At 43.0% G+C, this 18,067-nt stretch overlaps 1 protein-coding gene across 3 annotated transcripts in view; it reads left to right on the forward strand.

The window, feature by feature from the left end:
* The window catches only part of LOC117403600 (uncharacterized), a 32,154-nt gene that overhangs the window by 7,818 nt on the left and 6,269 nt on the right, over positions 1–18,067 (forward strand). The window contains exons 2-4 of one of the 3 annotated variants that reach the window (XM_059034209.1): positions 10,744–10,806; positions 14,508–14,605; positions 15,182–15,330. In XM_059034209.1, the coding sequence (XP_058890192.1) occupies positions 14,512–14,605; positions 15,182–15,330 (243 nt within the window). In that variant the 5' untranslated portion in view covers positions 10,744–10,806; positions 14,508–14,511. Of the gene's footprint in view, positions 1–10,743; positions 10,807–12,095; positions 12,265–14,507; positions 14,606–15,181; positions 15,331–18,067 lie in introns of those variants that run through there. The other 2 variants (XM_059034256.1, XM_059034177.1) reach the window with 2 other exon arrangements.

Consider the following 18,067-nt stretch of genomic DNA (forward strand, 5'->3'; position numbering starts at 1 on the left):
GCAAGTTAGCCTACTAAGAGAAACAAGCCTGGACGCGTATTCCTTTCAAAAGAGCCCGCATGTCCTCTTGTGAATACTGAAAAAAAAAAATAATAATTCCAATATGAAAATCTCATGTGAAAAGCAATTGTGCAGGGAAAGTGAACCCATTTTCAAATCCTGTGTTTAAACAGACAGGCGACAGGGGGGAAATTAGCGAGGCCATATTGTTTTATTGACCTGTGTTTGGATTTAGCCTGGACAGCCTAACATCAGCTATGGACTGTAAGTCTCCTGTGGGCAGTTTTGAAAGTAATACAGGTTAGCAAACATGCTACAAAAACAATGATGTTCCATACCATACTTGGTTAAAGAACTATCTGTTGAATGCCTTGCTTCCTCGAAGTCTTGCGCTTCCTAGGTCATTTCACTTGGAGAGTGAACTTGTCTCCACCTCTTCAACGCTTTCTTTCCTATCAGTAAACAACCTGCTTTCCACTAATAACCCACATAGCTTGCAACCTGCAACATATTTTGACCGCCAAAGGTACTGCAGAGGTAAAATGATCTAGGAAACGGTAACAGACTAGCTGAAAATAAAGCATTCAAATTAAAAGATTCAGCACAGCCCCCCTAGTGAAAAGGGAAGTGTCCCGTTGTGCTCATTGATGCTTGGTTCAGTTAATTCAGGGAAGTTATTTCTGGCCTGTAGCTGAGTTTAATTGTAATTTATTCCATGCTATCTAGCCTGAACATTGCAGCTCTTAAACAAACGACTGGCAGCTTTACTGGAGTGGTGTGACCATGCTTACCACTCTGGTTAGCAATGCCCGACATGTACTGCAGCAGCATATAAACTCTACTCCAGCTCACCTGCACACACAGGGGGTTTCTTACCATTTTACACAATTGTGGACATTTGTGGCACTCGCATTCTCCCTGGTATTGTGTTAAATTGCGTGCTAACTCAGATAAGCCTGGGAGGCTTTGCAGATTTGCAGTTGAACTGTATACATAGCTGTGCATTCACAAGATCATTTTTGTACTTTTCTTTATTTTTTTTTAATAAGGAATCATTCAATTTATTTCATACTGCTTGACTCTTGTGTTGTATTAACAGTAATAGCTTTTGGTTTTTTTTTACCAGTCTCATGTATGTGCTGTATTTTAAAAACTAATTTGAGACTTACAAGATTGACATTTGTATATTGGATAGATGCACAATGTAATCTGCAAGGGGAATGGCTGGATTGTATGAAATGGTTTTTTTGTTTTTTGTTTTTTTAAATGAAAATGCTATATAAAAAATGCTTGTATTAAATGTTATTTATTGCAAAGTTATTTATTTGAAAATTATTTATTAAATTAAAGTCAACAAAAAAAACAAAAAAAAAACAAAAAAAAAAACAGCCAATTTATGGTCAATTACACAGTTTTCTTGTTTTCCCTTTTAATGTTTTTCCTCTTTTGTATATAGAATAGGCTTGTTGCTTTAAGATCATTGTTGCATTTTTGCAGACCATTCAAGTCAGTATATCATGGATGCTATCCTGAAATTGTTTGGCCCAGGTTAATGATCTGTAATAAGGTGGATGGTCTGTCGGCTTTAGCTGGGAGGTGCACATACAGTACATACATACATGCATACATGCATACTGTAACATAGCAGGGAGGGGTGTTAAAATCCTCCCTGCGTAAGACATGTTAATTTTAATTTGTTAATTAAATTAAATTAATTTGTTAATTTATTGTTTAATTATCCCCTGCACCTGGTGATTATTATTAAATTAGAGCCAGGTGCAGGGTATAAAAGAGAAGCAGTTAGTTTGCTCAGGGTGGCTGAGGAGAAGGAGTGCGCTGCTTCCAAGCAGTTGTGTAAAAGGACATAAAAAGTGTAAGTTTACAGAACAGAGTGTTTTGTTGTTGGGCAGGTAAACGGCTTAGCCGTCCTGCAGGTTAATTTAGGTTCCGGTTTGTGTATTAGTTATTGCTCAAAAAAAAAAAAGAGCTAGGTGTTTTGTTTTGTTTATTTTGTGTTTTTGTGAATTAAAAATAGCATGTCAGCGTGTGAAAAATCCATTCCTGGGTCTATGTTTTAAAGGGGCAAGAACCGTGAGTGGAGCGAGTTAATTTACAATACATACATACATACATGAAAGCGCATGTGATGAATATGCTCATTGATTTATTTCAATAAAAATGGAGATGCTTTATTTTTTTAAATTATACAAAAATAAACAATTTAAAGTCCACAGTGCTTTACAACAGACACAACCTTACTGAAATAATTACAAAGTCTGTTCTCTGTCGGAAGAAATGTTTCTTAATAAATTGCATCTGTGTGTTTAACATTTTTTCTTAAGTACATCACACATGGTAAAATACTTCATATGCATAAACACTTACTGTGCTTATAAGTTATAAATTCAAAGGGTTTATTTTGTATGCACCAATAAAACCTGGCCTTGGTCATGTCAATGCAGTCCTATTTCAGAGACTTTGTAATTCACCAATCCACAGAAACATTTGACAGCAGCAAACTTGTTATAAAATCAATCAAATCTCAAATGTTTTCTTTGAAAATTACTATTTTATGTGTCAAATCAAAAACTTGACACATGAATATTATCTTGACTCATACACAGCTTACAAGCCAATGACTTTTGCATGAAGCACAGGTCTTTTAGGAGGAGAAAAAAAGGTGTTTTTGTCACCAAATGTTAGTTTCAGTTATGGGTGAGGCATGTTGGGATAGGTGTGGGTTAGGTTTTATGGGTAATTAAATAAATCATGGATCACCTCAGCCAATCATGGTCGCGCTGTCTCATCATCCTATGGTAGATGCTAATATTACTGAAGAATTCTGAAACCTGCTTTAAATGACAACATATTTTTCAAGCGATCCAGTCCTTGTTCACAAAAAGCATTTATTCTGGTTTCTACAATAGCATTATCCTCTGTCACAGTCATTACCTGAAGATAACTGACCTTGTCTTTCACTAAGTGCCCTCGCCTTCACAGCGGGACACCTAACTGTTTCCGCAGTCAATTATCTTGCAGGAAATGAGTGCTGTGGTGGCCATTCATGCTTAATTAACAAAGGCAAACTGAAGTGGCACACAGGAAGCACTGTTAGTGTTAGGGGCCAATCAAGGCCAGTTTCACTGCAATTAGATAGCGCTTGATGAATGTTCAAAACGTCTGTATTTTTTTACTAAGAGTCTACTCCATATTGCAAAACAACACCTCATCGACAGCACTTTATGTTAACAGTGCAGAGTAGAAATTCTGGAGCGGTCTGAGATATTTGTGCCTACAAAGTGTCTTAGGTTGATGTTTTAAAGTCATTACATAACATACTGTTACAATTGTTAGCATTATATATTATTAGTTTAAAAAAAAAACACACAGCAGGGATTTTCATTTCATCTGGCACACTTGGCAATGCAGCTGCCCCTGAGAGCTCTGTATCATTCTAAATATAACCAGCTCCAGTGCGAAGGCAGACTGGGCTACAAGAATATAATGAGAGTACAGAATTTTAATTGCTTCACATTTTCCAGATCAACTGCATGCACAATGGGATTCCCCGCTGAAAGGATACAGTATGTGCAAGGGACTCCATATAGGCCTGTGTAACAGGGATATTTTACCATTCCAGAAAAATGTGCTTAATAAGATTCATGCAAATGAATTCAAGCTCTTTTGAATTTTTACCAGGCTTCAGATAAAATGTAGTGCTTTTATAAATGTATAAATTGTTTAAATAATGATTATACTGTAACTGCAAGTATTATTTTATCTGATAAGAATTAAATATTCCAACAGCAAATAAAAACAATACACAACACTGCCATTGATTAATAGCTAGAAATTACTATTACTATTATTATTATTTATTATTAGCAGTAGTAGTAGGTTTTTTTTTTTTTTTTTTTTTTGCAAACACCATAATTTGCTTTATGGGCTAGATTTTCAAATATGTTCACTACAAATTATCATAAAGGCTATTTTTTTCAGGGAAAGGAAAAACTATATATATATATATATATATATGTATATATTATTTAAAAGCAACCCCAAACAAAAGAGCTTTTAGTTGTGATTTGAGTATTGTCAGGGATCACACTCCACAGAGCAATATAGATCAGTTCTGTGTATAACACAAGATGGCTGACAGAATCAATAAAGACACTGCGCAAAAAAAAAAAAACATACGTTAATATAAAGGGGGGATTTTTTGGTTTGTTAACTATCTTACCAACAGCACACATAAATAATAGTTTCAAATTAAACGTTTCAACCGCCCCCCCCCCCCCCCCCCCAAAGCAGTGTCGTCTATTTTAATGATCTAAACTGTGGCACATCGTAATACCGCCACCCTCAAATTTGGAAACCTGATTTTCTGCATTTGACTATAACTGTATTGGATTTTGTAATATTAATAGGTGGGTCAAGCTGGATTAAATAGTTAAAGAGCGGAGGAATGTAGATCCACCACGGTCAAGAAGCTCAAGAAGATTACACACCGGTATGTGTGTGTGTGTGTGTCAATGTGTGTGTGTGTGTGTGCGTGTGTGTGTGTACTGAATTTACCATAAACACTATCAGTATGTGCTTTACTAAAAATCCAGAAGAAAAAACAAATGTAATACATTGATTCATTTATTGGGATAATTTGTTCTGACAGAGCATCACATGTTTTTATTTATTAACTCTTGTGTTTTTCTTCATGACTTTAATTTCCTGTATTCATCTGTATTTGTTACACAAGCTGTTAGTATCTTTTACCCAGTTAAGGTATTATAATTGTGCATTACCATCTTCAAATTCAATGTTTGATATAGTCATTGCAGGTGCTGTGCCACCAGTTATTAGCTATTCTATTAACTCAAGCTGAAGAGAGAAACTGAACCACTCCCTCTGTCCACTTTGTTTATTTTATCTCCTGTGTAAATACTGAAAGATGCTGTGAATCTATATGGACGTTCGATCATGGTACAATACAATTGATTGATAGATTGATTTTATATTGTGTATTTATTATTATTATTATTATTATTATTATTATTATTATTATTATTATTATTATTATTATTATTTGCACTATTAGTTGTCTGTGTACACAAGTTATTCTATTTTTTTTTTTGTATTTATTTTCCCGGGTGTGTTTGGGTATTTAACACCCTAGCATTTAGCTTTGTAATGCTTGCTTTTGAATACAACAACAATTAACAATACAAGATATTGTATATGGAAGTTATATCATGGTACAATACAATATTCTCTTTTTTATACTGAACTATTATTATTATTATTATTATTATTATTATTATTATTATTATTATTATTATTGCATTAGCAAGGGATAAACATATACAAAAATAGTATGATTATATTCCTAGCTGACATATAGCTTACCTTTTAAATTTCAATTTCAATTATATGTTTTCCAACAATTTAATTTGCAGTTTTTCAGTGTAGTAAATCACAATTAACATCTCTCTCGCTGTCCTAGTCTTGTGGAAAGCATGTTCCTAGATTCAGTGCATATTATGCTTTTGGTTTCATATTACTCTTGGGGAGGAGCTTTATTACTGCAATTAGATACAGTACAGTGCCCAGTTCAAGACAACATGAGAATGTACCAGGACACCTTATACCATGCTTATCTTTGCAAGGCGTAAATGACTTTGTTTAGTCTTGAATGGTATATACTGTACAATTATTATAATCAATAAAGAGGCTGACAATAATAGTCATTCTGTTGGGAAGTGCAAGATTTGTAAAGCATTTTTGAGGGGTAATTGTCATGCAGCTATCTGTGAGCTTGAAGTATCTTGTGCATGATTGAGAACAAATGGGTGGAAAGACATTTAATTATAGCAATCCTACTTTTCTGACACATCCTTTTCATTGAAATTATCACTCGTTTAGAAATGTTTTGTCAAATCAATATAATAATAATAATAATAATAATAATAATAATAATAATAATAATAATAATAATAATAATAATAATATCCAGAAAACATTTCTTTTTTTAAAAAAAAACCTTTTTTCAGGGCCTGTCACAAAGACGGCCGGAGTGTGCTGGGATTCAATTACTAATTAATTATTCACTTGAATCCCAGCACGTGAATTAATTCTGTGCAACCCCGTGCTCACATATTATATTTTAAATGCACGTGCGTGATGTGCAATCCCGTGCCTAAATACAAATATACAATTTTTAAATACACGTGAAACACAGACCCGTTTATATCCCGTGTACCAATCTATACACCAACATTAACATACGCACGCATATATACAACACAGAAGACACAAATGCACACAGGGGCGGGGCACTTTGCCACATATACCCCCCCTTGTGCGCAGCACACATGGCCTCAACGGCCACCTCCCCCCTTAAAAACCCAGCAGTCCAGGACAAAGTCTCGGGCTGGGAAGGGAGGCTTCAGTGGGCCCATGGCTGGAAATGCTGTCAGCTCCCCTGCCGGTAGTGGCACAGCTGACAGCATGCTGGTCCCGTCCTGCAGCGAAAAAGCTGCGGGAGCAGGTGGTCCCCCGACCTCCCCCTTCTTCGTAGCCGGCAGCTCCCTCCTGTGGGGCTCCGGCCACAAGAACTCCTGCAGCGAAACTGCTGCTGGGGAAAGTGGTCTCCAGACCTCCTCCCCCTTCTTCGTGGCCGGCAGCTCCCCTTTCTGGGGCTCCGGCCACCGTACTCCCTGCGGAGGTACGGGCAGCAGAGGCAGCTCCTGCTCCTCTGCTCCGGGCGGTGGTGGAGGCAGAGGCAGCTCCAGCTCCTCTGCTCCTGGCGGTGGTGGAGGCAGAGGCAGCTCCAGCTCCTCTGCTCCTGGCGGTGGTGGAGGCAGAGGCAGCTCCAGCTCCTCTGCTCCTTGCGGTGGTGGTGGCGGAGGCAGAGGCAGCTCCTGCTCCTCTGCTCCTTGCGGTGGTGGTGGCGGAGGCAGAGGCAGCTCCTGCTCCTCTGCTCCTGGAGGTGGTGGAGGCAGAGGCAGCTCCTGCTCCTCTGCTCCTTGCGGTGGTGGTGGCGGAGGCAGAGGCAGCTCCTGCTCCTCTGCTCCTTGCGGTGGTGGTGGCAGAGGCAGAGGCAGCTCCTGCTCCTCTGCTCCTGGAGGTGGTGGAGGCAGAGGCAGCTCCTGCTCCTCTGCTCCTGGAGGTGGTGGAGGTAGAGGAAGCTCCAGCTCCTCTGCTCCTGGCGGTGCTGGCTCCCTCTGCTGTGGCGGCTGGGCATGTGCACGCCGTGCTGCCTTCAGCAGCATAGCGAGAGGCTGCTGGGGGACACCAGCATCCTGCCCTTCTCCCCCCCAAAAATTTTCAGGGGGTTGAGCCTGTAACTCCTCCCCTTCTGGCTCTTGGGGCTGAACCAGCAGGCATTTTCCCTCTGCTGGTGGCTTGGGTCCCAGGGCTGTGGAAGCCCCGACTTGCCTCCCTTTGGGCTGTGGACGCCCCGACTCCTCCCTGTTGGGCTGTGGACGCCCCGACTCCTCCCTGTTGGGCTGTGGACGCCCCGACTCCTCCCTGTTAGGCTGTGGACGCCCCGACTCCTCCCTGTTGGGCTGTGGACGTTCGGGCTCCCCCCACTCAGGCGTAGGACGTTCGGGCTCCTCCCACTCAGGCGTAGGACATTCGGGCTCCTCCCACTCAGGCGTAGGACATTCGGGCTCCTCCCACTCAGGCGTAGGATGTTCGGGCTCCTCCCACTCAGGCGTAGGACATTCGGGCTCCTCCCACTCAGGCGTAGGACATTCGGGCTCCTTCCGCTTGGGCTCCTCCCATTTGGGCTGTGGATGCTCAGGCTCCTCCCATTTGGGCTGTGGAGGCAAAACCAGCAGGCATTCACCCTCTGCTGGTGGAGATGGGGACAGCAGGTACTCACCCTCTGCTGGTGGAGATGGGGACAGCAGGTATTCCTCTGCTGGTGGTCCTGCTACCTGGGCTGCTGTTTCGTTTATGGTTGCCTCCAGGTAGTTGAGGACAAACTCCACACCCTCCTCCAAGGTGTTTGGGGTGTGTTCCTGCTGATATGCCTCCCATCTCTCACTGTCCATCATCCACAGGACCCGGACGACTATGGGCAGAGACTGGGCCTCCAGCCCAGCATTCTCCAGGAACCAGCCCCGCAGTTTGATGGCGTCTTCTGCCATTGATTTTTTTTTTTTGGTTTTTTTTCCCCCAAAACAATATTTGTAATCCTTTTTTTTTTTTTTTTTTTTTTTTTTTTTTTTAAATCCAGACCCCTCCTGGTCTGACGCTTGGAGGCGCGGCTATCCCACTTCTGACACCACGTGTCACAAAGACGGCCGGAGTGGGTGGCGTCAGACCAGAAACAGGAACACAAACGACAGAGATGTGGAGTTTGGTTAAGCTGAGCGCGTGATTGCGCTCAGCATTTAATAAACAGAAAATAAAAGGTTTTAAACACAAAAACACGGGACACGGCACTATATGCCAAAATAAAGAGACAAACAAAACAGACTAAACAGTGAACAGACAAACGGACAAACACGGTGAGTGAAAACACTAATTACTTTGCTTTGCTTTGCTTTCTTTTCTCCTCTCTCTCCCGTTCTCCACTCACCGAACACCAACCCTGACTGACTAAAAATGCGCCTATTTATACTGTTGTGCTGGGATTCAATTACTAATTAATTATTCACTTGAATCCCAGCACGTGAATTAATTCTGTGCAACCCCGTGCTCACATATTATATTTTAAATGCACGTGCGTGATGTGCAATCCCGTGCCTAAATACAAATATACAATTTTTAAATACACGTGAAACACAGACCCGTTTATATCCCGTGTACCAATCTATACACCAACATTAACATACGCACGCATATATACAACACAGAACACACAAATGCACACAGGGGCGGGGCACTTTGCCACAGGGCCTCATAAGCAAACCACACTTTACTACAGAAGCACAGTAAAATAACTTCAGATAATATGGTAATACGGCAGGGTCTACTTTAATGATTTATATTGAGGTCAGTATTGCTTTGAAATGGTTTCAGCTGCACAGTCTAATGAAAAAAAAAAACCACGAAGACAGGTTTAGCACAGGCTGCAGCAGTCAAAACGTCAAGACTGTGGTTAGTGCCTTCATCAGTGTTAGCTGAAACAGTACTCCACTTGCCTCGTGGTCGTTTCTTACATTTGAGTTTATCCTGTCATTAATTACAATTGAGTGTTTGAGTAGGTATGGGTTTTTAGTTGCATGTTTGTTTTATTATGCACAACATGTTGGTTTACCAACTTTGAATCAATTATAATATTCATATGTGAGTTTTTTTGTTTTGCTACATACATGGTTTTTAATGGGGATTTGATTGCATTTCAACTCTACTAGAGTGCATTGGATTGGTTAGTTACAAATCCTTGCTTCAGGTATTTGCAAGCAGCTTACAGGTGTCACTGGTGAATGCAAAAGAAACAATTTGAACAGACTTTTTGAATATCCACACCTAACAGTACAGTATGAGTTTATGCATATGAAGTGTTTTACCATAAACAGTGATGTGTTTAAGGAAAAACAGTAAATGCTGGGATTTTAAAAAGGGGAGGGGGAGACATTTGTTCCGATCGTTATGTTGAAAATAAAAAAGCTTGCATAAAACTAGAAAACTTTTCTGTGTCAAAAATAGTAATTTTAAGATTGACTTCTGTACTCAAAATAAAAGCAGATATGAATATTAATAGACATAATACTTATGCCCGCATTTTATACCAGCGTCAGGCAGGCCCCATTCTTCTGTTGCCTAGGAAACAAGCTTTGGCTGACAGGAGTGTAACCGAGGAGAGGTTCAGGCACAGCTACAGATACAAACAGTGGGACCGAGTAACAATTGCTTTGTAATCGTTTTGTATCCAGAATTTGTATTTATTTGTTTCTTCCTTACCCCATATGCTTACAAAGAACCAGATTTAGTCAACAATATGTTCATTTTTGTTCTAATTCCTGAGAGAAACATTTTAGTGTGTCACGAATATTTGAGAACATTTGTGAATAAAGCTGTGAGGATGACAATTGCATATGGAAATTGGGCCACATGCTGCTGACATGCCATGGGCAGGGGTGGAAGGTTTCCATGCTAAATAAAATTAATGAATGCAATACATGCTACAAAGCCTTGTTTAACCAGCCTGGGAGGGGAAAAAAGTGATTGAAACCTGAATAACCATCATTTAAAAAAGTGTCCCAAGTCACACATAGAGTAGGCCTACAGTGTTAACTAACCACAACTTCAAACACTGAATCTGAGGTAAAACACAGAAATATGTGTCTAGCACTGGATGCAAACTAGAAAGAAATGCTCTTTTAATTAAAAAATACAGAACAAAAACCCTGAAAAATATATTTTTAACATGGGTAAAATAATATACATATATAAACCTTTTCAAAGCCTCGAGAGAGACACTAGGCTACGCTTTAAGTAGGTTTTCTGTAAACAGTAACATGTGTTTACAATTGCAACACTGGTTTGGCATAAGGCTTTCTTCCATTCTGTCACGCAACTAAACGTTTGGAATGCCAAACATGTCACTCACTGCAGCAACATGTTTAGATTACAAATAAACTGCAGGCTGGGCTGCAGCACAGTATCCAGCATGCGTTCCCACTCTAAACCTCACATTGATACACTGTATTTTGTTGGGTACAGTAAGATTTGGGAAGGTTCATTAATATCTCTGCAGTCAGACCAATGTGTCCTGCTTCTCTTTATCAACAGCGCTGCATATAACATGCTGAACCGTCTGCCTCCTCTTTCTCGTCTCGACAGTGACAACTGAATGTAAGTTTAATGTGTTTTTCTTTTCTGGCTGAAGACTTGATTTTTTTTTTTACATTATGGGGTGGATTTAAGTCAAAGCAATAGTATAAAGTCCATTCCTATTACTGTAAGTATAATTGAAAATATATACACTCCTAGTACACTATGGTATTGCTCATGATTTGTGTGTATTTTATTTGGAACCTAATGGTGCTAACCTAGAACAATTGAATGGATATTTATAAGTACAGAAAATGTTTTTTAATAAAATTACATGTATTTATGTTCAGTGAATTACTAAAATAAGCTTAGTTGTGTTCGCCTCTCCTTTATGCAACCTAAACCTTGTCAGTGAGGTGGCAGTGGGGTGTGTCAAGACAAAAACAAATACATACATGCCTAACACAAGACTGTCACCAGGGTGTAGGTCCAACATGGGCCTGGAGAAGGACATTGATTGAAGCTGACACGTCGGCAATGCTTTTAAATTGGTCTGGAGGAATATGTGACCATTTGATTCGCAATGATTACCACCTCTGATTCCTTCAGGAAGGTTGGGGTGAAAATCTACAGCAAAGCATATACTCTGTGATAGAAGTTATGCCTTGTGTGACCTGCATTGTGAAACACCAGTAGTTACTTTGTGCAGTCTGGGTTACAGAAGCTCTATCATTCTTCAATCAAAATGTAACACGTCTGCAGTCCTGATCAGGATTTTACTATGTACCAATAAGAACTCCTTGGAACCTGGAAAGAGTAATTAGCTTTACATTTATGTCTTTGTTCTTTTTACTTACAGCATTTCTGACTGTCTCTTATTGCAATTAGTACAATATTGTGTTTGTAATTGAAAGGTATGTGATAAAAGACTTTGGCTGATCTGGCCTACATTACATATGTCTGCATATGGTAGGTAAAAAGGAACTGAGCAGCTCCTAAACATAAAACAAGTATGTTCATAATGACATCAAGAACCGCTTAGGATGCTGGCAAACATCTTACAATGAAACCCATATGGATATAAAATAGTTTGCATAACTAAAACAAAACAAAACAAAACAAAACAAAAACACCTGTTTGCTCTTCTGGTATCTTGTGGCAACCTGTCTTACATACAGTATGTCATTTTTTTTTAAAAAAAATATATAAACTAACCATTTCAACGATGGCTTACAAAAGTAGGTACTGTAAATGTACGGTCTGACACCTTATTGTACGATGAAACAGCTGAAAAATACAAGAAGTAATAATAAATAAATAAATAAATAAACGATGTCATGTGTACGCACTGCAGGCAGCCCTTGGCAACATCTCCCCAGTGTGTGTGTGTGTGTGAACGTAAACAAAGCAATGTGCAGTGCTTTCTGAATAAGTACGCTACAGTAGAGAATGGACAGAGCAGGCATACAGGCGTGGAACAAGTGACAACAAAGACTTTCTCAAAGGAATATGCGAATCTGACTCTGACAGAGAATAGCGGTAATTAATGGCTACAGACCTGTTCGCCGGAGGTAGTTTTAAAATGGCTATTTCTGTTTTAGACTGATTTGGATTTGTAGCCAATAAAATGAAGTGAATCTGCTTATTCCCCCACCTTGTCCTGTGTATTTCCTTTCCTCCTTGCTATGCGAGTTTGCGCATGGCAGGGTGGGTGAAAAAAAGACAATCTGCATGCATTGCATAGTGTATGATCTGGGATACAGGACGCCCACTAATATCTTGGTGGTTGTTTTAGCTCGCGTTGTTGATCGGTACGCGTGAGCTAAAATATTTGTGAACATGTTTACTGTACTCGTGGTAGCTGGAACACAGGCCTAAAAAGTAATATGTACGGTGTTGCTAGTGACAGAATAAAGACGTTGCTTGACAGTGATGCGTATTATTTTATTTCAGGATTTAATTATATAGTTTCCTAAAAAGAAAAAAAAAATGCAGATTTCCAAAATACATTTTCAGTTTTTTTCTGGACTCTTCAACGCTTTTGTGTATGCATTTGTTTTTATACAATGCTATTCAGTTGTATTCAGCGCTGTTCGTATTTCTTCAGGTAACGTTATTTCACATGATATAATTGTTGTTGTGAATATTACATTGATTTTTTATTATGTGTGTTCTTTTACTCACCCGTAATTTCTGTCTCGTCTGCAGAAGTGTAATAAATTATAGTTTATATAGTGGCATTTTCTAAAACTTCGTTGGACCCAAATTCTGTTTTACAGGAGTTGTTGAAAAACAAAACACGTCTTTCCTGGAATAGTTGAATATGACATTCTAAGCGGAAACAGCAACATGGAATGGTGGAGAAAACAAAAAAAAAACACACAGAAGATAAGAAATGTAATATAAATGTTAGCTTGCGAGGTTCGGGACGCGTGGAGCTGGGGGGGCCGCTAATCTCTAATCTTTCAATTTTCTAATCTCCAGTTAATTAGTTTCTATTTACTATTTAAGACCTGATCACCTGCACCTTTTCTGTCTAGTGTTTCGTTTTTCCTCCTCCTCCCCTCTTCCACCTTCTACATGCCTTCGCATCGGTCATCTCTGGGGGGCAAGTGAGGCTCACTTCCCCGACCTCAGGGCTAGGCAGCCGCCTCCCTTACCTTCAGGGGTTCTCACCGCGTGAGTCAGAGCGGACCCCCGGCCAAACTCTGTCCTGTCGCAGCTCCTGCGCTCATCTCACTCGAGGCTCTCTTCTATTCTGCCTCTCTTCAGGACGTGGTCACTCGTGCCGAGTCCTATACTAACCTCAATGCTCTGTCCTTATTTTCAGGTCCCAGGCAGCGTGATGTCTCGGCCAATCAGGGGTTTTACGAGCGCCCCTTACATAAGCCTCAAATGCTGGGTACCTCTCTCATCTCCTCCCGAGGGGCGGCTTTTCAAGTCTAACCCTCATATGTGTTTTCAGGTTGCCGGGTCCTCCACCCCTGGGATGTCGACAGCGTCGGCCCCAGTCGGTGACCTCTTTTCTATCCCGTTTCCGGTTGCCGGGTCCTCCACCCCTGGGATGTCGGCAGCGTCGGCCCCAGTCGGTGACCTCTTTTCTATCCCGTTTCCGGTTGCCGGGTCCTCCGCCCCTGGGATGTCGACAGCGTCGGCCCCAGTCGGTGACCTCTTTTCTATCCCGTTTCAGGTTGCCGGGTCCTCCGCCCCTGGGATGTCGACAGCGTCGGCCCCAGTCGGTGACCTCTTTTCTATCCCGTTTCCGGTTGCCGGGTCCTCCGCCCCTGGGATGTCAGCAGCGTCGGCCCCAGTCGGTGACCTCTTTTCTATCCCGTTTCCGGTTGCCGGGTCCTCCGCCCCTGGGATGTCAGCAGCGTCGGCCCCAGTCGGTGACCTCTTTTCTATCCCGTTTCTGGTTGCCGGGTCCTCCGCCCCTGGGATGTCGACAGCGTCGGCCCCAGTCGGTGACCTCTTTTCTATCCTGTTTCCGGTTGCCGGGTCCTCCGCCCCTGGGATGTCGACAGCGTCGGCCCCAGTCGGTGACCACATTCTGTCCTACTAACTGCTCCTTGCTGCTTCTTCTGCCTTATCTTTCCCCCCCAGCTCACGCCCAGTGAAATAAATGATATTGTGCATCCATTTATTTATGCAGTTAGACACAGTGTTCTGCTCATAGAGGTTTAAACAATTATATAGTGTAAACACAAGTGAAGACATGCGCCTGAAATTTGATTTTATTAACGACTTTATAAATGAAACCTATCTATTTTTTATTGGAACAGAAGTATGGAGGCTATTACCAGTCACAGCAGCTGCGAAGAAGTCAGAGAAGCGCTGCTGAAGTCCGGCTTCTCTGAAACAACTGCAGACTTGTTTTATGGTATGTGATGGTGTTCTGTAGCAATTAATCAGCAGGTTCATGTGGAACTATAGCTTTGGGGCCGTCCAAAAAGTACAGAATGCTCACTGTCAAGAAGCACACACGCAGCTATGGCCAAAGGATTTTGCCTCACCTAGAATTTTAAGATTGAGACAAAATAAAAAACGATATGAACGTAATTTAGATTTTTTATTTAACATCATATAATCAAAGAAACTACAACATGATATCTCAAAAGTCTAGCCAGAATAGTAGTACAGTATTTCATGTTAGATTTCGAAATGTCACATTTTTCAATATTTCGTTAAGTGTGTGGAAACAAAGTGCTATGTAATTCAATGTGTTAACGTAACATTATTCAGCAGGTTTCATTCGACTTTATGAAGCAAAATTAGTTAATTCTATAGGGTGATGCAAAACATTTAGCCATAGCTGTAGTCTATGTTCTGGTAGGTATAGTTTTATTGCTCACTTAATAACGCTTAGGGAATGCATACGGTAATGATGATAATAAAGATATGTTACTCAAACGTGTCGTTCTTTTGAGTAATCCTCGTGAAACTTGTGTTCGTGCAGAGAATGAAGTTGATGGGATGTCGATTTTAAACATCAAAGACCAGGATTTGTTCCTTATGCTGCCCAACAAGATCGGCTTGGTTAGGAAACTGATTGTAATGATAGATGAGCGCAAAGCACAGGTAGCAGCCCTGCCGTCGTCTTCAGTGGTAAGTGCAGCTATGGATCGAGCAACAAATGAAGACTTAGGCGTTCAATGCAATTGTATTCATAGTTTGAATTCTGAAATCACCACCATAAAATAACAGATAAAACGTTAGGTTACTTAGCGTAACCCTTGTTCCCTGAAAGAGAAGACAACCACCAGCGACATTTATGTATGGGATATGCCTGCCCATTGGGTAGATATCACTGAGCTCTCTATACCAGAGCTGCCAATAGGCCCATTCCTGGGATGATGCACTCTGTCCCGCCCACCGAGGGATTAAAACCGTCATCCTGAGGAAGCCATTTCTGTTTTTCTATTGAACCCGTGAGGGCGACCGCGCGGTTGGTGGTCGTCTTCTCTTTCAGGGAACCAGGGTTACGGTAAGTAACCTAACATTCCCTTTCAATTCGAAGACGACCACCAAAGACATTATGAATGGGATAATGTATACCAGAGCCGTCGCGAGGGAGAAGGAACGGCAGCATATGAGGGATGCATCAGAACCGCATAACCCAATGGTTAGCGGAGTGAGCTTACACCATCAAGGACCCTTGTGCCTAATGAAAGCAGAGCAGGATCTACCACATTAAGACAGTAGAACCTGGAGAAAGTATGTGGCGTAGCCCAGCTAGCTGCAATACCAATATCAGACAGCGAAGCCCCTCTGAGGGCCCAAGATGTAGCCAACCCTCTAGTGGAGTGTGCGTCTACCCTACCAGGTGGGGGCAAGCCAGCATGCAGAAATAGCTGCTAAATACACCTTCAAAGTGGAAGGTGACCTACCAGCATCAGGCAGTTCTTGCAGAAACTGTAAGATAACTGACATAGGGCAAGAGATTGAGTCATGGCTTCCAGCCAGACACCAAGCTTGGAAATACCTCCACTTGTAGGTGTACAAAGACCTAGAGGAGTCTCCTCTAGCGCTCTGCAATGTACCCACAACTGCATCTGAGAGCTAACCAGCAGTCCCTTTCAGGGGCCAGACCCATAACCGGAACCTGCCCACTTTTGGGTGCCAAAGAGTGCCTCTCGTCTGACTGAGGAGATCCATGCGCAGTGGGATCTCCCAGTGTAACAGCTAGCACAGGGTCGAGAACCAGATTCTCCTGGTCCACCTGGGTTCGACTAGGAGAACTGATGCCTCCTCTAAACTGACCTTTTCGAGACGTAGCTCCGTGGCCACCGGCTCAGGGAGCGGGGCCTTGCGCAGTACACTGTCCATATAGACCGTGAGCACGCTCGCCGTGTTTGACAGGCGAGTTGCCTGCGCCTCTGCTGCATACGCCCGCTTGAGAGGCATTTCCATCACCCTGCATTGAGGGTTCGGGCACGCCAGGTCTCTAGCCAACCCACCCACTGGTGGGGCCTTAACCAGGGCCGCAATAGTGGAGTCTACTGGGGGGAACCCCGCTTTGCCCAGCTTTTCTGCGCCTTCCAGAGAGGCAAGCGGTGCGGCCTGTTTTAGCACGCTGGGACCTGAGGCCGGATGATCCCAGGAGGAGCGTACCTCCTCCATGAACTCTGGGAAGGCCAGGAACTTTTGAGGACGAGGAGCAACGCCTGCGTGGTTTTGCCGCTGGCCTCCAGGGGATCTGCAGGAAGGCTGCAACGCATCCCTTCATTGCCAAACTGAGCTAGACAACGGGGGAGCACTGGCTTCCGAGGCTACCTCGAAGCCAGGTTCTTCCTCAGCAGGGGGTTCGAGCTCCCCTCCTACCTGCATATCAGAGGAGAGGGAGGCCCCATCCCCAGAGGCCGCTATAGAAAGCGTGTCCTCTTGCATCAGCTGGGACGCCTCTTCCCATCAACCCTGATCTCCCCTGGGGAAGGGGGATATGGCAGTTGGGGCTGCAATGGAGCTGGGACTGCGGCCGGGGCTGCAGGTGCCTGTTTGGCCAAGAGCTCCAGGACCTGGGCCATCTGGGCTTTGAGGTCCATAATGTCCCTCGCCTGCCTTGAACACTTCACCCTTCTCGCCTGCGGAGATGGGGAGCGACTACAGGGGGCCTGTGCATCGGGATGTCCAGCAGGGGGTCCTGGGACAGGTCATGAAGGAGGGGCTCTTTGGCTCAATGAGCAGTCGATGGTCCGGCCAGCGAGGACGCAGAACTCGCCTTCGTGGCCCTCTCCAATCTATTTTCCTTCATCCGGGGCTGAAAAGCCGCACAGATGCTGCAGGCCACCTCCCTCTTGAGGGCCAAGGTGGCATGTTGGACGCCCAAGCTTATCCTTCTGCGGGATATTTGCATTGCAGGACATGGGTTTGGTGTTCTGCACCGTACACCACTTGCACTGGTTGTAACGGCGCTCAAGCACTGATTAATAGTGTGGCGGCGTGTGTTCACCCACTAGCGCTGTAGTGGAGGGCACCGTGCACCGTGTGTACTGAGCACCATGTGCACCGAGTACCATGCAGCACCGTATGCCTGTTCACTAGTGTAGCGGTCAGCATCTAGCACCGTGTGCACCATAAGTACTATGCAGCACTGTGCACTTGTGCACTGACGCTGTCGCAATTGAGGTGGGCAGGCCTACGCAGCCGGCGAGGTCTACTCGACAGCGGGGATGCAGCAAGGTGCTCCGTGGAGGAGAGCACGGCTGGAAGAGTCACTCAACAGTGGGGATGCACACGACAGACAGATAACAAAGAGCGGCCTACCACGCAAGCGTGGAGGCCGCTGAAAGACAGAAAGGCGAAAGGCTCGGCCTTTTCAAAGTCGTTGATTCCGGGAAAGCGG

Source organism: Acipenser ruthenus, chromosome 1 (genome assembly GCF_902713425.1).
Source record: "Acipenser ruthenus chromosome 1, fAciRut3.2 maternal haplotype, whole genome shotgun sequence".
NCBI lineage: Eukaryota > Metazoa > Chordata > Actinopteri > Acipenseriformes > Acipenseridae > Acipenser > Acipenser ruthenus.